At 42.7% G+C, this 24,184-nt stretch overlaps 1 protein-coding gene across 5 annotated transcripts in view; it reads left to right on the top strand.

The window, feature by feature from the left end:
- RAB11FIP3 (RAB11 family interacting protein 3) overlaps positions 1-24,184 on the top strand; it is a 247,074-nt gene that overhangs the window by 89,783 nt on the left and 133,107 nt on the right. For all 5 annotated transcript variants that reach the window (XR_004541136.1, XM_033963921.1, XM_033963922.1 and 2 more), the window contains exon 3: positions 15,832-15,923. Coding sequence is in view for 4 of the 5 variants with exons in the window: in XM_033963921.1 (XP_033819812.1) it covers positions 15,832-15,923 (92 nt within the window). In the remaining variant the exon portion in view is untranslated. The remainder of the gene's footprint in view (positions 1-15,831; positions 15,924-24,184) is intronic.

Raw genomic sequence — 24,184 nt, 5'->3', positions numbered from 1 at the left:
TACAGAGGGAATGATAAGACAAATGTAGCAGCCCTTGAATGGAACAGAGTGCAAAACTAATTTCTCTCGGAGCCATATCAATCCCAGTGACAGAAGCAGCAAGCAGTGAAAGCAGAGACTGGGTCAGTGTGTTTCTGTGACACAGGGGGATCTGGATTAGAGAATGACACAGGGGAAAAAAATCTGTCCCCGTCACTGGACCACCGTCCCCTTCACCTCCCCGTCCCTGCCATCCCCTTTACCGCCCCGTCCCCGTCGTCCCCTTTACCGCCCCGTCCCCGCCGTCCCCTTTACCGCCCCGTCCCCGCCGTCCCCTTCACTGCCCCGTGCCCGCCGTCCCCTTCACCGCCCCATCCCCGCCGTCCCCTTCACTGCCCCGTCCCGTTAGCATCCACCCTTCCCTCTTGCCATCTCACCGCCCTTCAGTGGCCTGAGAATCTCCCTCCCTCCCCCTTACCTTCACGGCATAAAGAAACTTAAGGGAGGGAAGGCGCGCGTTCACCTTCCCTCCTTCTGGCGAAATCTATCTCCCTTCCCCTTACCTTCGTGGCGCTTTAGAAAAGAAACTGATGCCAGCGAAGCCTGCCTGTGCCGCCCTGCAGTCGCATGTGTGTGGGCGGAAGCTTCTCTGACAATTATTATTTTATAAACACAAATAAAACGGAGCAAGGTTCAACAAAACCTATCTCCCCTCCCTTTCACAAATATCCCCTTCACTATTGTGAAAACTGAACAAACCAAATTACTACAGAATGCTACATAGAAAAATCAAGCTAACAGAATACTTTAGTCACACATGGCAAGAATAATGTTAGAGGAGTGCATCTAGGGCAACTGCCCCCTGGTCAGAGAGAGAGCCCTAAGCCAGCTGGAAGCTAAAGAAGCACAGCCTGGACTTTGCTGTCCCTAGTTATGTCTAATACCAGCTCTAGCAGGATACATATTTCAAATCTGAAATATTCTAATCACAAAATATAAAATACATTTATTTTTTTCTTTTTGTTATCTGGTAATTTTATTCTTCAAATCACATTGGTCTCAGGCTTTGGTTTTAGGTTCCTTCTGTCTTCATTGTGGCATGGCTGGCTCCTGAAGGTAAAATAGGTGCAAGAGGAGCTGGGGAGAAGATGCCGAGTCTGACATGGGCGCAATTTTTTTTACCACAGGAGTAAGACTTTTCACTGCTCCTACGGGGCGATAAAAGGTCTTGTCCCCATTCCTGCGGTAAACCAGTTGCATGCATCTCCATTCCTGCGGATTTACTGCGGTGACCCGTGGTTTACCGCAGTAAATGGTTCCCGTGTCATTCTCTAATCTGGATTTTCTCACTGCCTGCTGCAGCCACCACCACCACCACCACTAGATCCAGCAGCTTTTTGCCTCCTCCTCCCCCGCCACACTTTTACATTTGTTTTAAGGTTCTGGCATTCGTGCACAGCATGTGATCCTTATCCACAGAGGGCAAATCTGAATTTTCGGTTCATAGACAAAAGCGCGCGACGACAAAGGTGCGACGACAACCCAGCGCAGACAACTGAGCGCAAGGCGGAAACGCGCTGAAGAAAAACAGTATTTTAAGGGGCTCCGACGGGGGGTGTTGGTGGGGAACCCCCCCACTTTACTTAATAGAGAGCGCACCAGCGTTGGGGGGGGGTTTGGGGGGTTGTAACCCCCTCATTTACTGAAAAGTGAAGTTTTCAGTATAATATGGGGGGTTACAACCCCTCAAACCCCCCACAACGCCGGCACGATCTCTGTTAAGTAAAGTGGGGGCTTCCCCCCCACAACCCCCATCGGAGCCCTTTAAAATACTGTTTTCTTTGGCACGCTTCCGCCTTGTGCTCAGTTGTCTGCGCTCGGCGCGCCTTTGTTGTCGCGCGCTTTTGACCTGTCACCGAATTTTCTCATTGTAGTAGCGGCAAGCACTCTACAGCCAGTGAAGCACCCTCTCAGATTTACTTTATAATCAAGTTGAATAGAAGTTACTGGCTGATTTTCTCTTGAATACTTGCTCAAATTCTTTACCTTTCTCCAAATGCTTCTTATTTTTAACTTTACAAGATCTCCTTGTGCTCTGATTTTATAGTTACAAGAAAGTTGTATAATAGAAATGTTTTTCTGAACACGGAACTTAATTCTTTAGTCTGCTCGTTTGTGCTTCATTTGTGCTTTTGACAAACCTTTTCTGAAGCTATCTAATGAGCAGCTACATTTGAATCAGTTTTCTGCTCCTGTAGGCAAGAATTTTGCAAACTAATACAAGCCATTGTGATAGAACAGTCCAAATACAATTGCATAGCAACCCTGGCAATACACAGAGCATATTTAACAGCTTGGATGAGGGGGTAGGGCAGACTGAAGAGGGTAAGCTGGAGCTAGACAATGAAAATCAGTGAGAAAATGGATTAATATGAGTATTTTTTTGTCTATGCTTTTGGTTCCCATAATTGAACAGGATGGATACAACAGAGTATTAAAATTTAATTATCCAATAAGGAAGTGGCAGTGGGCCTCTGAATTAACAAAAAGCTTTTATTTGGTGGGAGGATTAAATACTCTTTGAGATAGCATTATATACTGTATATTTCTCCTGGTACACCATTGCTCTAGGATTGAAATGGAGTGATACTATTAGATTCCTAGTATGTGTCGAGTTAGGATAAAAACATGTATCGAAAAAACTTGTACTGTAACTATGGCAAATTGTAACTTGTTAACTGTATATTATATACTTAGTGTTTAAGCCCCTTACATTAACGGGTGCTAGAGTAAATGTCTGTTTGTCTTTTTTTCTGTCTCTCTCCCTGCCCCGTTTTTCCTTTCTTTATTTTTCTCTCTCTCCCGCTGTCTTTCTTTCTGTCTCTCTCCCTGCCCAGACCCTCACTGAAGCTGCTTTCCAGCTGGGCCAGCTAAGGGATCCCTTGCCCTTTCCTCAATCCAGCTGTGGCCAGCTGCCCGCACACACCTGCCCAGCTACACAATGGGCAAACGCGTCTTGTCTCCTCTCCGAACCCCGTTCACTCACCCTTGGTGCTGGATCGCAATCTGATGTAACGGTTTTAAACATTAATGGGTGCTAGAATAGATGTCTTTCTTTCTTTCTTTTTCTTTTTCTCTTTCTCTCTCTCCCTTCCCCATCTATATTTTTTTCTTTCTTTCTCTCTCTCCCTGCCCAGACCCTCACTGAAGCTGCCTTCCAGCTGTGCCAGCTAAGGGATCCCTTGCCCTTTCCTCAATCCAGCTATGGCTTCCACTTTCCAGTGGCTATCCGATGTCTCTCTTCTCCTCACCAACCCAGGTCCCAACTCCCAATTAGGCATCTCTTTCCTCCCCCACCCAAATATCAGTAGCAGCGGCAGCAATCCTAGTCTGCCAACAATGTCTGCCATTCCTTACCCAAAGCAGCAGTGGCAGTGCTGTAAACAGGCTGTTCGTGGCCAGCCCCGACAGGTCCTTTCTTCTACCGCATCCGAAGTGATGTGGCAGAGGAAAGGCCCTGAAGGGCTTGCCACGAACAACCTGTTTACAGTGCTGCCTCTGCTGCTTTGGGTAAGGAATGGGGGGTTGGCAGGTCAGGACTGCTGCCACTATGCTGATGCTTCCCTAGTCGGCGGTTCCTCCCTGCTCGGCGGCTTCCTCTATGGAGTCGGCGCTGTGGTGTTTGCCACTTTAAACTTTGTGCCTCCGCATGCGTAGTAGAAGGTGCCAGAAAACCGCCGCACACAAAACGCCACACGCTCCTTCTACTGCGCATGCGGGGCCACGAAGCTACAGATCACGGATGTAGGAGTGCACATGCGCGCTTAGGGTTTTATTATTAGTGGCGATAACCCGTAACCTGAGCTCTTTGGGGAAAATGGGATAGAAAATGAATTAAATAAATAAATATTGCACACCATCTCTGCCCAATAGATTGAGTCAGCCACTTTCATCTTCTCTATTGAAACAGTCACAGATGAGCCAATACTGTAGTGTTTGATTGTTTTATATATATATATATATATATATATTCCAAAGCTCCTTATGTGGACTTTCAAGTTCACATAATCCTCACTATGTGACATAAGGGCTACCCATTGAAGAGGTCTCTTGTTTTTATTATTTTATAGGTTATTTCTGGATTTTTGTTTATAGCTCTAATTAGAGTGTGTTTGTTGAACTTTATTTGGTTTTACATTGCATTTGTTGAATAGTTTTATTATGTTTGTTTTTTTTATAGTTTTTGTTAGTCATTATGGGCTCCTTTTACGAAGGTGCACTAGCATTTTTAGTGCACACATTGGATTAGCCGAAAAACTACTGCCTGCTCAAGAGGAGGTGGTAGCGGCTAGCGTGCGGGGCATTTTAGCGTGCGCTATTCTGTGCGTTAAGGCACTAACGCGCCTTCGTAAAAGGAGCCCTATATGTAGCAGCAGGACATTTTTTGAAAACAATGATACCATTAAATTTAGCACAATTAAATATTTTTCTAGTACAATTATTTGGCAATATGTTGGATTTTTGGTAATTTTGGATATAAGACTTTCACTGCTATAGTTTTTGCATTCCCGCTCCATGCCTGATCTGCATTCCATACAAGTTGATGTTACGTATTTTGCTGATTTAGGGCTAGATTCACTAAGCAAACTGATCATGTACCGATTGGTTTGTGAGCCTTTTGCGACCCAATTTCCCTCTAACCCGATTCACTAACCCCTGTAGCGAGCCGATCCCGATCCTCCCATGCAAATTAGTAAAACCCCATGTAAAATAGCCAAGCGATTGATTCATTAACAATTGCTTGACTGCTGCAGACCTGTCGGTAACGAACTTTTGCTGATTTAGTCACTTCTCAACCAAGGCGCTTGTGCTGTGGGCCCACACCATGGGCATGTGCCAAAGGTGCATACCCAAGGAGCTGCTCCTTGGGCTTGCTCCTTGAGGTGCCTCCTTGGATGCCCTTATTGTTATTGTTCTCTTATGTTTTTGTCCTTTCTTTCTTTGCCTGTTTCTGCAGGATTATTCAACATAATTGCTCTGGTTAACTACATTTTTCCCCATGGGTTCATATCTGCACAATTCCTTGAAACTATACCCACGCTATCTGCAATCTGGTTTCCTTTAATTATACCCGTAATTTTTCTTTGTTGAAGCTTGCCCCCTCTTCTACGAAACCATGCTAGCGTTTTTTAGCGCAGAGAACCGCGTTGAATGGCCCGCGCTGCTCCCGACACTCATTGAGTTCCTATGAGCGTCGGGAGCAGCGCAGGCCATTCAGCGTGGCTCTCTGCGCTAAAAACTGCTAGTGCGGTTTCGTAGAAGAGGGGGGTTGGTCTTTTAAATGTTAGGTCTTGCAGACATAAAGCATCCAATTTGCTTTTTTATTTAATTCTTTTTCATGGCCTTGACATTCTATGTATTACAAAAACATAGTTACAACCTGGTGATATAGCTTCTCTATTAGACTCATGCCCTTCTGGTTTTCTTTCTATTCATATGGCTCGCCCTATGGTGGTGGTGGTGTTGCATGCTTTTAAAATGCTAAATTTAACATCTCTCTGTGTCCTTTAAGCCTTTTACAATTTCTGAAGCTCTAATACTTTGTGTATCTACTATGCACAATAACACACCTTTTTTTCTTGCTATTATTTATCCTTCATCGTCATGAACTGAATTGCTTGATGAACTGCTAGCTTTTACAGCTGAATCTGTCGCACTCTTTACTCCTTTTCTGTTGGGTGATTTCAGCTATCCAGGAACTCCCTCTTCTTGTCTCTTTCAATCACTTACCACAAACACTGGATTAACACATGTTAACTCTTCAACTCACTCAGCCGGCAATATCCTTGACCTGATCTTTACCTCTTCTGATTTGTCTGTTCTTTAATCATCAATGAAATTTACACACTATTCTTGAACTGACCATATGCTTATTTGTTTCTCTCTAGAATTTCCTAGGCCACAAGTTCTGCCACAAGCAGCACCAACCACATCCTTACCTTAACAGCTATTAAATCTTCTTTTGCATATTTATCCTCTGCCTTGGACTCTTTCACTAGACACACAAACAGAGAACTTACATTTGGCCTTTGCTTGCATTAGTGATGCACATGTGCCTTTAAAGACATCCACTAAAAATACTTCTAAGAACCATGCTCCCTGGTATTCTCATTCTCTTCATCTCCTTAAGGCTGAGCGCTTCTGGAGAAAATTTAAATCTGAATCTTCTCTTTTATTTTTCAAGACCAGATATTGTGAATATTGAGCAGCCCTTTTTCAGAGCAAGAAATCATCTCTCTCTAGGCATATTTCTCAAGCCAGGAATTGTCTAAATATTCTTTTTTTTTTTCCTTGTTTCATTCAATTTCTCTTAAATTTTCAGCCCTCTTAGACTATGATCCTTTACTACTTTCCCTTAAATCTTTATCTCGGGCTTGGGAAAATAAAATGATTGCGCTTCATGATTCCTTTGGGACAAGTATTTCTGGTACCTCTGCTCCTATACTCTCAACTACTTTCATTACAAACATCACCTGCCCAACATTGTCCATCATCCTGGTGCTCATTCAGTTTCCCTGATTCTCAAGATATCCTGCATGCCATTTCGTTACTCAATCCCCCTTCTCCAGTCATTGAACCTTGACCAGCTCATTTGGTTAAGAAACTGTCACAACACTTGATCACATTCATATTATCTCTGATGGGTGTGTAACTGCAGAAGGAATCCACTCTGGATTTTTCCTCTTCTCTCTGCTGTACTTTACTGGGCTCCTTAGCTCCACTTGCAATTCTTTCCTTCTGCATTCTTGCCTGCAGGAGTGTTTGTTCTGCTCTCCCCATTTTATTATTTTATTTGGTGTATTTTCTTCCCGTTTTTGGGGATTCTGGTGCTTGGAGCATTTTTTTCATCTCTGCCTGCTTTGAGAACACACAGACTTCAGAGACTCTGTAGCTGACAGGCCAATCCCACTGGGTACCTGTTAGCCAGCCTGCATAGTTTTCTCTAGAACTCAGGGCTGTCCCTGAAGTGCTTACCTATTGTTAAGCAAGGGTCGAGCATAGGCTGTTGGGTGCCCTTGGGAGATTTGGTGATGTCTTGCAGGGTGCCGGGTGCATCTTCTCGCCTCTGCCCATCCTGGTGCGCACCTGTTAGGCTGCAGGGGTGGAGGAATAGTCAGGCATAAGTTCTGACTGGCTGCTTGAAAATCAGCTTTATTCTTAAAATTTCTAGAGCCATGTCATGTGTGCATCCTCTGGCACAGGAGTGTCATCTTTTGGGTCAGCCCAGGGTGGATTCTTTGGTGGCACAGGTGACTAAAAGCTCCTCTCTACCCAGTGAAGGTGGTGTGATACTAAAAGATATCCAGGACCGCCATGTGAATGTGGTCCTCCGGAAACTTTGACGCAGCTGCTTTAGGCATCAAAGCTGCTTTGGCAACGTCCTTTGTGGCATGCGCCCGTCTCTCTCAACTGAGGCGATGGATCCCTCTTTTCAACTTCTTTTGGCTGGGACAGATTATATGGCTGACGCATTGTATGACCTTTTTTGAGTTTTGGCAAAGGTGTCTGAGTACTCCATCTCTGCCCACAGAATGCTCTGGATCAAGTAATGGGCTGGTGATTCTACTTCCAAGGCTACTTTCGCTAGACTGCCTTTTAAGGGGCAGTTATTATTTGTCAAAGGTCTGGATGACCTCATGGATTCTGTGATGGACTGTTGTCTTAAGACTCTGCCTGATAGCAAACCCAGGATCTATAGAGGTTCTGGTTGCTCTTAATTTTTGTAGCTCATGGAGATCCTGACCATATGCAAGTGGGCTCCCAACGATGGTATGCTGGTTACAGGCATTCCCAGCCTTCCACCTCTCGTTCTGTGCTCTCTGCCAAAAAGGCACAATGACGCTAGGCTGAGAGATGCCTCTTTTCAGATAGAGGGCCAGCTCTCAGTATTTTTTTCAGCCTGGATTCGCATTATGTCCGACCAGTAGGTCTTGGACATTATTCGGTTGGGCTACAAACTGGAATTTTCCCAGCCTCTGACAGATTAGTTTGTGGACTTTCCTACAGATCACCTGGACAAAGTGCTCAAGGTTCAAGCCACCGTTCAGCACTTGCTGGATATTCAAGCTATAAAGCCAGTGTCACCTGACCATTTGGGCTCAGGCAGGTACTCTATATACTTTATTGTGTCAAAGAAAGGCTCCGAATATTGGAGGCCTATTATGGATCTTCAGCATGTGAATGCGGCTCTCAAGGTTCCATGCTTTCGCGTGGAAACCGTGCATTCGGTCATTGCAGCAGTGGCCCTAAGAGATTGTCTAGCATCTCTGGATCTCACGGAGGTGTACTTGAACATTTCTATTTTTCTGTCCCACCGCAGGCTTTTGTGGTTTCATATTCTGGGATGTCTGTAAACCCTTGTGGTTGATTCTGGGATGACTGTAAGACCTTGGGGGCTGGGAAGAATTTGTATACAGTCGACTCCGCTTAAGTGCACTTAGGCCTCTGGCCACATGCGCTTAAACGGAGTGTGCGCTTAATCGGAGTATCAATTTTTAGTCATGAAAAATCACAGTACGCTGTAGTCAAATGCAATAAAACTTTTATTCAGAAAAAAAACGCACCAAAAACAATTCAACATAGTTCAGTTTTAGAAACAGCACTGTTCTGTCTAATGCAATACACTGTAAACCTTTTTTTTTAAACCAACATTCTACTGAAATAATCAGTCATTGTTTTCTGCATGCAGATTGCACGATTCAGGCTGTGTATTTGACTACTGATGCTGTAAAACTGGCCGTAGTCGTGACATCCATTTATCTCCAGATAACAACACAGCGTGTGTAGGGACTTCAGCACGTCTTAGAAGGAAACAATCTTTGCAGATGTTTCATTAGTCGTGATGACAGCAGTATCTCCATCCTCATCAGACTCTTGGTTGTCTACAGTGTCCTTTAAGACTGTACAGATATCGGAATTAGTGCTGTCAGATGATGTGGGCAAATTGTTGCCAACGGCGACATACAGCTCAAACTCTTGTGGTGAGAGTCCAACTGGGAGTTCATGGACGAAGAGTCAGTTTCAGTTGTCTCATTGGATGCGTGAATGAAGCTCGCCCATCGATAGCAATTTGAAATCGTGGATGATAAGACTGAACTCCATACCTCCCGTACCATGTGAAGAGAGTCAAGCACCGTCATTTTTCTCGTGAGTTCAGCAGCTCGGGGGCAGGATTCCGTGCTTGCATCAATCACTGCCATCACATATCTTAAGACGAGCGACCTGTAATGACGTTTAAAGTTGGAAATTATCCCCTGGTCCATCGGTTGGATCAAAAAGGTCGTATTTGGTGGCAGAAACATGAGTTTGATGTTGGTTAGTCTTATTCATTGCTGTGTGCTGCACAGTCATCACACAGCATTACAATGTGCTTCCTACGCCTTCTCATCAGATTGTCAAGCTTCTGCAACCATTCAATCCACAGTGTTGCCATCATCCTTGTGCTTTTGTTGCTTTCATATTCAACAGGCAGGCGTTTAATGTTTTTGAAGCACCGAGGATTTCGATTCTTCCCAACCACCAGTGGCTCGAGCTTTTCACTACCATCCATATTGCAACTGAGCAGCAATGTCAAACGTTCCTTTGCCAATTTGAAGACAACAGTTTTGCTGCGTAAACCGCTTTGATGGTTTTTTTTAGGCCCTTTAGTGGTATATCAAGTACTAATAAATAATCGGTAAATTTTTCAAGTTACATTTTAATTTCATTTTCAGGGGTTAACAGGAAAGTTAATTCTGGAAATAGGAGGAAGATTGCTGTGGAAATGGTTTTTGAAGTAGTCACTCCCTTAATGATAGGGTATGAGAAACTGGTTAAATGTTTGGTTACTAAACAGAATGCCATTTTTGTGGCTTTTTTGAAGGAGAAAGTCTTCAAAAGAATTTGGACTATTCATGAGCAGTTGTGGAGGAGACACATTGAATCCTCACTATTGGGGTTTGGGGTTTAAGGTTTGGCTGCTATAAAGAATAAATAAAACAAAACAAATAACATAATGCTCCAAAAAGTGTTTTGTAAGATGGATTTGGGGGGAAGTAAATTTGCAAGGGGATTTTCTTTGGTTGGGTGTCCTATTAACAGTGATGAGTCTTTGAGGGAAAGGGAATTGGGACTTGTATACTGCCTTTTTGTGGCTTTTTGGACACTAGAGGAATAAGTGACTTGTCCAGAGTCACAGGGAGCCGCATTGGGATTTGATCTCATAACCTCTGGGTGCAGAGGCAGCAGCTCTACCAGTGAGCCACACCTTTCCTCTCCTGAGGATAGAGACTTTGGAGCAGTTTGCTTTGGTGTTTTGTGAAACTCTGCAGAGTTGGTTTCTCGGATGAGAAAGGGTTGTAGATATCAAGATCACTGTCTAGCATGGTTGTTAAATTATTTCTCATATTCTTAGTTGAGATTTTTATTAATACTTTATCAGATGTGCTCAATTGGACTTATGTTGCACACCTTTTGGAAAAACAATCCAATTATTTTAGATTTGTCTGTGCTAGCCAAATTGATAGTCTTTAGTGGCTACACATCTTAGATCAGGCTTGTCCAAGATTGGTCTTTGGAAGTCTGCAACAGAATGGGGTTTTAGGACATCCCTAATTAATATGCATGAGAGAGAGAGGTATACAATAGATTTAGTAGGCATTCTCATGCATTTTCATTATTTGCAGCCCTCAAGGACCAAACCTGTGCAAACTTGGCTTAGATGATTTGCATTCCAAGTTCTGGGTAGATGTTTCTGCTATCGGTGGTGGATGATATATTGGTGATGGATTGGGGAGGATCAGGTTTACTCTCTGTCTTACAGCCTCATTTGATTCTGAAAGGAATAAGGTTTGAATGCTTTTGCTTGTTGGGTATACAAGGAAGTGTTGGCCCTTTGGTTCAACTACTTTTTGGCCAACAGATATTTAATGGTACTTAATATACTGTCTTTCAATTAACAATCAAAGCAGTTTGCAATCAAAATAAAATTTAAAATGAAAGAAACTGCAACATCATTGAGAAAGGAGAAAGAGAGAACAAGAGACTGAAAGAATGTTGCTAGTTAGAGGTTTAGCCAACTGGAAGATCCCACAGGAAAGACCAAAGAGTAAAGGTATGATTTCAAAGCAGACCTAAATTTTGGATATGATTGCTTATTAGGAAGTGAGTTTCAGAAAGAAGGGCATGACAGAAAAAAAACCGGAATAGTGAGTAGATTTGTTGAGAGTAGTAAGCAAGGAATAAGGATAGATACGCTGCGAAAACAGAGTAGAATCACAAGGGGGTATGTGAGGAGTGATGAGAGAGAAGATGAGGAGTTTCTGAATGGAGTACCTTGTATGCTAAGGTTAGGGTTTTATGTTGGATAAAAGAAGATATAGGGAACCAGTGATAATAAGCCATGGTCATGATGGTGGGCATGAGAGAGAATTCTTATGGAGGTGATAGCACCTTTTGTAACTGTTTAAGGGAAGAAGTAGGAAGACCTGAATAGACAATATTTAGTCAAGACATGATCTTAAGTTAGTTGTTTGGTAGACAAACTTTCCAAATATTTTCAGTTACTGCAGGGGGTTCTTTGCTCCCTACTGTTGCCTTTTTTGTTTAATGCAATCCGTGGGTCACATTTTAAGGAGCCTGGGGTTGAAGACGCATGCTTGTTCAGATGATATTCAACTTGGGTTTTTTTTGCTTCTGATTTGCAAATATTTTGAAGAATTTCGAGTCTTGCTTTATAGTACTGTAATTAAATTGTATGGAATGTGATAGGTTTGTGATGGAATGTAAAGAAAGTTGATGGTTTGCCATATTAAAAAGCCTAGCCCTGGAAAGTTCAGAGGGAGAACATGGCTCAGTCAGGTTAAAGCAAGGAAGGAGTGATTCCAGCAAACCAGATAAAACTCCTGATCCTCAACAAGCCAGAGAGGCCCAGAGTAGGAAGAAGCAGACCTCCAAAATATGCTCACACTATCTTCAAAGTCCTAAGGATTAAGCAGGAGGATGAAAAACTTTGTAATATTTCAACTCTGTGCACACTGAAATCCTTTAGCATTCCAAGCGGCTTCCCATAATAGAGAATTTTGATTGATATTGCTTGGAGTTTGTTCTTATAAACATTTCAGAACCCAATTGAAAACTCATCTTTTCTCAAAATACTTGGTCAAATAATTTTTCTGTCATTATCGAAATCGTCTTTAGTTTATAATCTTTTGTAAACCGCGTAGAACTTATGGTTACACGGTCAAGAAGTACAATGTTATGTTCTATGGTCCGTTAAGAATCAGACCCTTATTGTTTGTCTGTTACTCAACTCCAAGCTGCTTTATGTGCAACATTAAACTAACAGGACTTTTTGTTATCCTGAGGTTTGGCTGTATTAAGGTTAAAATAAAGTAAGTACTGAAAAACTGAGACAATGTGTGTCAGAAAACATCCTTCTCTCCAACAGAGTAGAAACCCATAATTGTATTGATAACATGAGAAAGGACCTAGCGAAGTTTGAGGAATGGTCTGGAATTTAAGAGCTAAGATTTAATGCTAAGAAATGCAAGGTCATATATTTGGGCTGCAAAAACCTGAGGGAATGGTACAGTTTAGGGGTGAAGAACTTTTGTGAACGAAAGAGGAGCAAGACTTGGGTGTGATAGTATGTGACGATCGTAAGGTGGCCAACCAGGTTGAAAAGGTGGCTGTGAAAGCTTGAAGGATACTTGGGTGCATAGGGAAGAGAAATGGCCAGTGGGGAAAAAGGAGGTATTGATGCCCCTGTATAAGACTTTGGTGAGACCTCATTTAGAATATTGTGTACAATTCTGGAGACTGCAACTTCAAAAAGATATAAATAGGATGGAGTCGGTCAAGAGGAAGGCTGCTAAAATGGTCGGTGGTCTTCAGCATAAGGCAGAGACAGACTTAGATATCTCACTATGTACACTTTGGAGGAAAGATGGGAGAGGGGAGATATAATAGAGATGTTTAGATACCTACATGGCATAAATGCGCATGAGGCAAGTCTCTTTCGATTGAGATGAAACTCTGGACTGAGGGGTCATAGGATCAAGGTGAAAGAGGATAGGTTCAGAAGTAACCCCAGAAAATACTTTTTCATGGAAAGGGTGGTGAATACTTGGAGCAGCCTCCTGGTGGAGGTGGTGGAGATAAAGAATGTATCTGAATTCATGACAACTTGAGTAAGTATGTTGGATCTCTAAGAGAAAGGAGGGGATAGTGGATGGCATGGCTGGGCAGACCAAATAGGCCATATGGTCTGTATCCGTTTTTCATTTTTCTCTGTTTCTATGATCACCTACCTTTGTTTCATAATTCTAGGTTCCCTTTCCAGCCCGAAAGCCTGGGGGGAGCTTTTGGAATCCTTTCTTATTGAATGCTCAGGTGATTTTGGTCCAAAAAAAGGCTTTTAAGAGGCTCTGATAGGTCTAGTTGTTAACCATTCTTAATTCTGAATGGTCTTGACTTAGTGATTCAGCTGGTGGTGGTCTTGAGTTATAGAACTATATTATTTTGATATTTGTGGGTTTCTGAATTCAGTCCATAACAAGACTTCAGGCAGTGCAAAGGGCAGTTGTGTCATTCTCTACTGACTGTTCTAGATGAGATAGAATGCTGCTACTATTTATTTCACTTCGTTGGTTCCCAATTAATTTGTGGGTCCAATCTAAGATGCCGTTTTTAGTTTTTCAGTGTTCTGAAGGTTGTAGCTTCTATTTATTTAAAGGGAAGGATTTTTATTCATACTTTATCTTGGCCTCTGCAGTCCAGTCAGTCTTTGTCTAGCAATTCTTTGTAAAACCTGTGCCTTACTATAACTAGAAATGTGAGTTTTGGTCAATTGAAGTGGGAGTCCTGATTGTACAGTATATCAAATGAAATAATTCAGTTAAACTCAGATTAAAAATAAGTTCCTGATTGTATTAAAGATTTATTATATCTAAATTTTACCAGGTTGCTTGTGTCTTATCCTGATCTGCAATCTGTTTAACCCCTGCAGGATTATGAATGGTGTTATGGATTTTTGGAGAGCTTGACCACCTTAAATAAACATTCTGTTTTGCTGTCATGTTTTGTTTTGATAATGTTGAGCTCTTCTCTAACTGTAGCTCATGTCATTGGCTAACTTTGTTCAGCATGACCATATTAAGAACAGCTATCACATTAGTCAGTCTCATCCTGACGCCATCATGATTTTTATCTGGGTATGGATCTGAATAATAGTTGTTTGAATATTGTCGATATATCATGTGTTTGTATCTATATTCATAAAAGGTATGATGCACTCAAAATGTTGTTGCCTAGAAGCAAATATGCATTTTTCCTTGTATGCATACTTTTTAAAATTCATCTTTTTGACAGCAAATTAATCCCAAAGCAGAGGTAAATGTATGTGCATAGCTTCCCTGAGGTAATTTTCAAAGTGCATACTTTTGCTTTGAAAATCAGTTTAAAAGTACATAAAGAAAACTATGCATATCCAGTGAAACCTTAGATTGCAAGTAACTTGGTTTGCAAGTGTTTTGCAAGACAAGCAAAACATTTGATTAAATTTTAACTTGATATACAAGCAATGTCTTGCAATACAAGTACATACAGCATACACACATCACAACTGAGCCGATGGTTCTTCTCTCTCTGACACTGCAAGAGTGTAGTGACTTTTCTAAATAAGCAAAGTCTTGCAATACAAGTACATACAGTGTACACGCATCACATCATCACAACTGAGCCGATGGTTCTCTCTCTGACGCTGCAGGAGTGTAGTGACTGTTCTAAATGAGCGAGGTCTTAGTATACACACATCATAACTGAGCTGATGGTTCTTCTCTCTTTGATGCTGCAGGAGTGTAGTGACTGTTCTAAATGAGCGAGGTCTTGCAATACAAGTACATACAGTATACACATCATAACTGAGCCGATGGTTCTTCTCTCTTTGACGCTGCAGGAGTGTAGTGACTGTTCTAAATGAGCGAGGTCTTGCAATACAAGTACATACAGTATACACATTATAACTGAGCCGATGGTTCTTCTCTCTTTGACGCTGCAGGAGTGTAGTGACTGTTCTAAATGAGCGAGGTCTTGCAATACAAGTACATATAGTAAACACACATCACACAATCACAACTGAACCGATGGTTCTTCTCTCTCTGACAATGCAGGAGTGTAGTGACTGTTCTAAATGAGCGAGGTCTTGCAATACAAGTACGTATAGTATTTTGTATTAAAGTTTTTGAGGAAATTCGCTTTGATATACGAGTGCTTTGGAATACAAGCATGCTTCTGGAATGAATTATTCTCGCAAACCAAGGTTTTACTGTACTTTTTTGTTTTTGCACAGTTGCATAGACTGCTTTTTAGTGAGCATTTTACTGCTGGGCTGTCTGAAACAGTTTGTTCTTTTGAATCAGGTGTTTTATTATGCAGAGGAAAATTTGGTTTGAATTTTTTTGTTGTATGAGTAATATATTAAGACTTTCCTCTGAAGAGCAACAAACTAATGAAATCTACCCTAGTATGGTCAAGACATACTAGCCCCCAGTACAGAATAATGTACAGTATTTCTTTTTAATGAGGCACTTGCTGTCTAAACTGATGGTGAAAGATGACATTGGGCTTCTCAAAGAAATTACTTGAAGCAATGTATTTGCTGCTTTTATATTGAACTTTATTTTGTCTTGTTTTATGATTAATTGATTATGTATATAGACTTTACCTAGAACTAAGGATAGAGCAGATTAGAAATTTCTTTAAATAAAATTTCAAACATTAATAAAAATAACATGATAACTTTTCCTACTGTAGATCCTGATCTCCAGCTATATGACATGGGATATTCCCCTGAAGAGGACCCACCAGCATGTGCAGATGAGTTTGATGAGTTTGTTGCATTTGAGGCAAGTACCACAATGAATTAAAGATCATGGAAGTTGAGTGTACCGTACTATTTCAAGGCTGTTACTCATTGGATCTCACATTACTATAATTTTTGGGTATGAAAGGTAGTAGTTCTCTGCTTCTTTTATATCGCTACATTCTTATCATCCTGGTAGACCATTCCAGACTAACAGGTACACATCAGTGTCAAAAGAAGTTAATTTAACAATTGTATGTGGCATAGCCAACCAAATGATTCCCACACTTTCCAATATTTAAGCCATCTGAGCGGATGGGACACCTGTGATGCAGCCACATAGTAAAATACTGGCTACCATTAGACACTTGTTTTTTATTTGAATAAGGACTAAATTGCTGTGAAATTGGTTGTGCACTAAAATGCATGAAATAAGTTTTGATTTTCACTCTTTTTCGCTGGTATAGAGAACATTTAAATTAATTCCAGTAGATTTTTCAGACCATGATATAAGAGAGAAAACAGCAGTGTAGCATTTTTATTCACATATTCATCTGCGGTCTCTTCCTCCTACAATACAATAAAAAAATAAGAATTGTAATTAATTACTAGATATTGCTACATTTGACTTTTCAGCTCCTAAGAGAATTCCCCCCCCCCCTCTCACACTTGCAAATTCTGCTGTGGAATGGCTCGGCTCCATAAATTAAATCTTTGAATGATTGACACATAGGACTATTGTATGCATTAGGAATGCACTGAAGTATTTTTAAGGAGGCTTGTTCCAGTCCTCTGCTGATATGGAATAGATCAAAGATAGTAAAAGAGTGGAGAGATGGGAAATTCTTAATCTCAACAATGTTGATGACAACTACCATATGAAGAAAATTAAATTATAGAGAGAGCATAGGTAGTATCAGTATTTCATTCTTATCAACGTTGAACACTGCCACTGCTGCTTCGGGTAAGGGAGGGAGGGGATATTTGCAGCTCACTGCCACTGCTGCTGCTTTGAGGTTGGATGGAAGGGGTTCACAGCTCAGCTCAGGACCGCTGCCACTTCAGGGACAGGAAGGAAGCTAACTTTTTTGGTTTTGCAGTTGGGTGAGAATGCTTGAGTACCGGTTAATCGGGATTCTACTGTAGTCTGCTGTGGGAAGTTTCCTGTGCTGTAGAAATGAAGTTTCTGCTTGTGGTAAGAGAGATGGAAGAGAAATAAAGCCACTCCCAAATAGGAAAAGCAGTTCCAACAGCTGTAGAATAGAAACCCTGACTTCACAGTAACATAGCAATTATGGAATTGCACCTTTCCAACAGTGCTCCTTTCTCATCTGCTCTTTTGGTCACAAACACACAGAGAACTAACACAGATATAAATACACACATGCCAACATGCCTGTTCACACTGCCCCCCGCCTGTATACCAGCCAACAAAGATACACCTACACACCAATGAAACCCACACACCAATGAAACCTCTTAATAAGCGTATTAAAATATTCATATAACATAAGAGTTGTTTTATTAATGGGCGTTTAAGCCCTTAATGTACGGTTAGTGCACCCTAACAGGTTACCGCAGAATGCATTAGTGTTTTGTGGTGCAAATTATTAACTCTTGCATCACTTATTTTTTTTACAATTTTTTAGGAGGGGACACATCATGGACAGAGTGTGGGCATTACTGTATTATCTGGCTTGAATGTTATAATTAATGTACCCTAACTTGATAACAGAGTTATTACAAGAGCACTTAGCACCCCTGTGTTAATTCTTTGCAGATACTGTGTGCTAATGGGATCATAAAGGACAAAAGCATTAAAAGATGTTGTGTTTAATCTGGTCTTAGAACAAGGGAAAATCCTGCCATGATTGTACCACAACTAAGGGCTAGATTTACTAAGGACACCGATCGTGTTCCGACCACTTTGCGACCTGATTGTTCCCCAGCCCAATTCACTAACCTTGGTGCCGAGCAATATCCGATCTGCGCATGCAAATGAGGGGGAACGGCATGCAAATGTAGGCAGGCAGCGATTCACTAAACAAATCTGGAACACCGACTGGGCTGGCCAATCAACAAAAGAAGCGACTGCTGGGGACCAGTCGCTCACGTGCTTTCCGACTGCATCTCCTGCTCTCTGCCTGGATTCTCCTGCTCTCCTGTCCCGACTCTCCTCTTGCTGTCCTGCTCTCTGCCCCGAATCTCTCTTGCCGCCCTGCTCTCTGTCCCGAATCTCCTCTTGCTGCCCACACTCGCTTCCCTGCTCTCTGCCCTGAATCTCTCTTGTGGACCCGAATCTCCTTCTCTTGCTGCCCCGACTTGCTGCCCTGCTCTCATCCCGAATCTCCTCTTGCTGCCCCGACTCACTTTCCCGCTCTCTGCCCTGAATCTCTCTTGCCGACCCAAATCTCCTCCTCTTGCCGCCCCGACTTGCTGCCCTGCTCTCGTCCTGAATCTCCTCTTGCTGCCCCGACTCACTTCCCTGCTCTCTGCCCTGCATCTCTCTTGCCGACCCGAATCTCCTCCTCTTGCCGCCCCGACTTGCTGCCCTGCTCTCGTCCCGAATCTCCTCTTACTGCCCCGACTCGCTTCCCTGCTCTCTGCCCTGAATCTCTCTTGCCGACCCGAATCTCCTCCTCTTGCCGCCCCGACTTGCTGCCCTGCTCTCATCCCGAATCTCCTCTTGCTGTCCCGACTCGCTTCCCTGCTCTCTGCCCTGAATCTCTCTTACCGACCCAAATCTCCTCCTCTTGCCGCCCCGACTTGCTGCCCTGCTCTCGTCCCGAATCTCCTCCTCTTGCCGCCCTGACTCACAGTGTGAGCCCGTGGTTTTAACCATGAGCTAGCAAAGTATTAAAAAGTTAAAAAAAAAAAAAAAGTTTCCAGCTCTGCTGGACACGGAGGGCCAGCGCATGTGCAGACCATCTACAGGCAAAGATGGTTTGCGCATGCATCGGGATCGCTGGAGAGCGATCCGTGCAGTCGGTTGGGGGTGTGATTCCGATTGACCTCATTTGCATGAGGGTATTTCGTGAATCAGCCCTCCAGCCACGGATAGGATTGGATCCTTCACGGATCAGATCTGTGGCTTTAGTGAATCTAGCCCTTAGTAAATGAACCATGTAGATAGGATAAAAATAATGACAGCACAATTCAAATGATACACTTTAATAGAAACATATTAGAACATAAGAACATAAGAACATAAGCAGTGCCTCCGCCGGGTCAGACCACAGGTCCATCCCGCCCAGCAGTCCGCTCCCGCGGCGGCCCAAAACAGGTCAAGACCTGTCTGAATCACCAGAAGGGGCTCCCCTGCCACCCTGGTTTCCCATTTAAGTCCTGCCATCCCATCGAAGTCCTAGCCCTCCGGTCTTGCACATGCACGACCAGGTTAGTTTATACTCATTACCTGATTTACTTCCTATACTTGTGTTACCTCCCAGCTCCTCCCTCAGTATCCCACGATCCCTTTATCCCTCAGGAATCCATCCAATCCCTGTTTGAATCCTTGTACCGTATTCTGCCTGATCACTTCCTCCGGTAGCGCATTCCAAGTGTCCACGACCCTTTGGGTGAAAAAAAACTTCCTTGCATTTGTTTTGAATCTATCTCCCTTCAGTTTCTCAGAATGTCCCCTCGTATTTGCTGTCCCCTTCAGTCTAAAGAATCTGTCCCTATCCACCTTCTCTATGCCCCTCATGATCTTGAAAGTCTCTATCATATCTCCCCTGAGCCTCCTTTTCTCCAGAGAGAAGAGCCCCAGCCTATCCAGCCTCTCGGCGTATGAGCAGTGTTCCAGCCCTCTTACCAATTTCGTTGCTCTCCTTTGGACTCTCTCAAGTACCGCCATGTCCTTCTTGAGGTGCGGCGACCAATACTGAACGCAGTACTCCAGATGTGGACGTACCATCGCTCGATACAAAGGCATGATGACTTCCCGTGTTCTGGTTGCTATGCCCTTCTTTATGATGCCCAGCATCCTGTTTGCTTTTTTCGAGGCTGCTGCGCACTGTGCAGATGGCTTCAGTGATGCATCCACCAGCACACCCAAGTCTCTCTTGAGTCTGCTGTCTCCCAACAATACCCCCCCTAATTTGTAGCTGAACAACGGGTTCTTTTTCCCTATATGCATGACCTTGCATTTGTCCACGTTGAAGCGCATTTGCCATTTGTTTGCCCAGTCTTCCAGCTTGTCCAGGTCCCTTTGTAGGTCCTCACACTCCTCCCTGGTCGTAACTCTGCCGCATAGTTTGGTATCGTCTGCAAATTTTATAACCTCACACTTTGCCTCCTTTTCCAGGTCATTGATGAATATGTTAAAGAGTAAAGGCCCCAGCACCGATCCCTGTGGCACACCGCTCGTGACTCCCCGCCAGTCAGAATATTGACCCTTTACTCCAACCCTCTGCAGTCTTCCCGACAACCAGTGCTTGATCCATCTGTGCACATCCCCTCCCACCCCGTGGTTCCACAGCTTCTTAAGTAGCCTTTCATGTGGCACCTTGTCGAAAGCCTTTTGAAAGTCGAGGTAAATGATGTCTATGGGCTCCCCATTGTCCACCCGACTGCTTATTCCCTCAAAGAAGTACAGAAGGTTCGTTAGGCACGACCTTCCCTTACAGAATCCGTGCTGGCTTGTTCTCAGTAGGCCATTTCTCTCGATGTGCTCGCAAATGCCGTCCTTGATCATAGCTTCCACAATCTTCCCTATAATTGAAGTCAGGCTCACCGGCCTGTAGTTCCCGGGGTCACCCCTCGATCCTTTCTTGAAGATGGGTGTGACATTTGCCAATTTCCAGTCCTCCGGCACCTCACCAGTTTTCAAGGATAGGTTGCAAACATGTTGTATTGTGCCCGCTATTTCCTGTCTTAGTTCCTTCAGAACCCTTGGATGGATCCCGTCCGGGCCTGGTGATTTGCCGCATTTTAACCTGTCTATCTGTTTGAGGACATCCTCCCTACTTACCTCTATGTGCTCTAATTTTTCAGTCTGTTCCCCACTCATGAGCTCCTCTGAGTCTGGTATATTAGATTTGTCTTCGCTCGTGAAAACCGACGAGAAGAACGTGTTCAACCTCTCAGCTACCTCTTTAGAGTATTCAAATAACATAGAAATGTTTCTCCTAATGGCAGTATGATACTTTTACCAATGTCCTTTTTACCAGGTAAGATAATAAACTATAGGGATGATTTGTCCAGATTGGTTAATCAGGCTCTATCTGTTGTCAATGCATTATGGTGGCCCTAGATTTTGAACAAGACAGGTTTGTCTCAGTTATCTTGGGGAGCTGGGGGTTTACCTTGTATCTTTTATACCAGTGTCTCTCAAACTGTGTGCCACGGCACAGTGTTGTGCCCTGAGGAGATTACGGGTGTGCCATGAGGGATTCCAGAATTTTACTTTATTTAAAAAAAATTCCCTCCATAAGTATTCACTAGAACACATGCATCGTGTACTCAAGAGTCTATCAATGTTATGAGCGTCTGTGTGAGTAAGGATACAAGTGCCCAGACAAGCATCATTCTTTAACGTGATTGGTGCTTGAAAACTAATGGCAAGTAATTTTATTTTTATTTTGTATGCAGTAGTTATCCTAATTTGAGCAACAAAGCAATCAAGGCATTGTTACTGTTTGGATCTTCTTATCTTTGTGAACTTGGATTTTCAGCTCTGACAGAAATTAAATAATAAAAAAAAGAAAGGCTGCGGATGGTGGATGATGAAATGCATGTTTTCTTGTCAATTATCGAGCCACGTTTTGAGTTAATGTGCACTCAAAAACAAGCACATCCATCACATTGATTAGCAGTTCTATTCTGTATACTTTAGTTTTACTGTTGTTATAATTACCATACATAACATTGTCTATGCTTATTTTACTATGTTTTTATGTATGGTTTTTACCTTTGTAAACCGCCTAGAAATCTGATTAGGTGGTATAACAAATTTTAATAAAACTTGAAATTTAATTTTTTGTTGGTTTTGCAATTTTATAATTTCAATTATAATGTGCCGTGAAAAACATTTGCTCCATTTAGTGTGCCAGTGTTAAAAATGTTTGAGAGACACTGCTTTAACCTTACTACACAAAGATCAACAAGTAGCTTGATTTCTTCATATCCCAAATGAGCTGGATCACTGGTGAGGTCAGTTTGCGAGATTCAAACTAAAGCTCCTGGAGGAATGCAGACAACAGGCAGTTTGAGCGCTTCATGGGCTGTAGTGCCCTCTGCTGGCCTCACATATGGTTTCATCAATTGATAGAGCACATTAATTTTTCCTTTTCTTTTGATAGTACTAAATAATTTTATGGAAGAAATCCTGTTTTCAGGAAATGACTGAACCTGATTGCAAGTGGTGCTTTTTAGTAAAAGTTTCAGGCTCCCTCAGTATCCTAAAATGTCTGCCATATGGTTCCACTTTAAAGTTTGCTTCAAGTTCTGCTATATCTTTAGGATTCTTTATAGATTAAGATGTAAAGTACCTCTCTTCTGTTTATGCTCTTGTGAGCCTTGGTAATCCCTTTCTGAATTCTCTGGCACAAAAAAAAGAGACTCAGAAATCTCTTTCCAAAGTTACTTAAATGTAAAATAGACCGAGAAGAAGAGGGTGAATGAGAAATGGAAGAGAGAAGGTAAAAAAACCAAAACCAACTGGGTTGTGGATGAGAAAGAGACAAAATACAAAGTAAAATGCAGGATGATGAAAGAGATAGAAGTGATTTGAGGATGAGAGAAAAGAAGGGCAAAGCATATGTTAGTTATTAATTATTGTTGCCTATCTTCAACTTATTCTTGCTGTACACTGCCTTGGGTGAATGTCTTCAATAAATAAATTTTCCAACTAGACCCCCTAAGGCAGCCTGTTTGTAAGCAGCCAGTTCCTCCCCATTAGCGAGCTTACAAGCTAACCCATGCAATTAGCCTATCTTCCTTCTTACTCTCCTTTCCCGATAGCACAAACCTTGCTTATTCTGACATCCTTCCCAAGCTTGTCATGAGGCCACTGTATCAGTACCTCACAGCTCTGTGAGTTTGAGCTATACAAGTGCTTGTGTTCTCCTGCTACTCTTTCAGTCCACATGGGGATTCAGAATTAGCTGATAGCAGCTGTTTTGCAGACACTGAGAAGGAGATGCCCAAAAGTTTTCCGTGCAAGTAAGAGCAGTTAAAACCAGCTTTACTTGCACAGAAGCTTCACTTCTGATGCTCAAAAAGGTTCTTTCTCCGGGGCTTCTGCCGATAGCAGTAGCAACCACTGAGAACCCTATGCAAATACATTGGAGTGAGCTCATTAGTATCTCATAATAAGCATTCCTTGTAATGCTTAAAAAGGGGAGAGAAGGGAATGCCTATCTCCTTACCAGGGAATTATTTACAGCAGGTCTGGAGCTGCCATAGCTGTTGTATGAGTGTATGTCCTGTGCCTAACATAGGTGCAGGAAATACACTCGCACAAAAGCAGCTAAAAATAAAAAGTTGCAACTGAGCCGGCAACCTTTCTTTCCCCTGTCAACTCATCTAATCAGGGCTCCGAAGCCATGAACTACTGTGCCGGCAGGACTCACCTTGCCAGCTTAGCTCTTCGGCAGCTCCAGTGAGTTCTGCCAGCACAGCAGTTTGCGGCTTTCCCTGATGGCTCAGCTGATTGTGACTCTGGAGCCCTAATCAGATGAGCAGGTAGGGGAGAGCAGCAGGAGAAGGGATGAGCCTGTGACAGGAGGGATGAGGGAAGAGCTGTGCCTACACTCTGCTCTTCTAATCAGGTGCTAGGCACAATTCCTCCCCTCTTTTACCAGGCTACTCTGCACAATTAGCATACATATGATTTGTATGCTACTGTGCTGAGAATAGCCCAGCAAAATAAAATTGCTCCCATCCTGGCTTTCTTTGCTGGGTTGCCTGGAGCTTTAGTGCATCCAGGCCTGAGAAAGAGAAGATGAAGAACTAGCATAAAAGCTGTTTAGATCATGACCCAGGTGGTCTGTCCCATTCTGATGCCTGTGATCTACTAAAGAGTAAGTCAGTCATCTACATTTGACTGAAATATCTACAAGAAATTCTTTGCCATAGCTATAACCATACAGCTCCCATCATAGACTATGGGAGACATTGCCAGCATTTTTCTTTTCCTCTCATGGCCATATCAACAAAACTAGATTAAACAAACCACATTAATTTGTTATGTGATTGAAGGGCAACATAACCTTTAGATATCTAAAAACCACTAATTGCACTTTATGGTAGAAAAAGGAACAGTATTGCTTTTGATACAGCAGCTTTTGGCATATCTTGTTA

The sequence above is a fragment of the Geotrypetes seraphini genome, chromosome 11, assembly GCF_902459505.1.
Source record: "Geotrypetes seraphini chromosome 11, aGeoSer1.1, whole genome shotgun sequence".
Classification (NCBI taxonomy): Eukaryota; Metazoa; Chordata; class Amphibia; order Gymnophiona; family Dermophiidae; genus Geotrypetes; species Geotrypetes seraphini.
The sequence above is the reverse complement of the archived record's forward strand: the minus strand, read 5'-3'. Positions and strand labels throughout refer to the sequence as shown.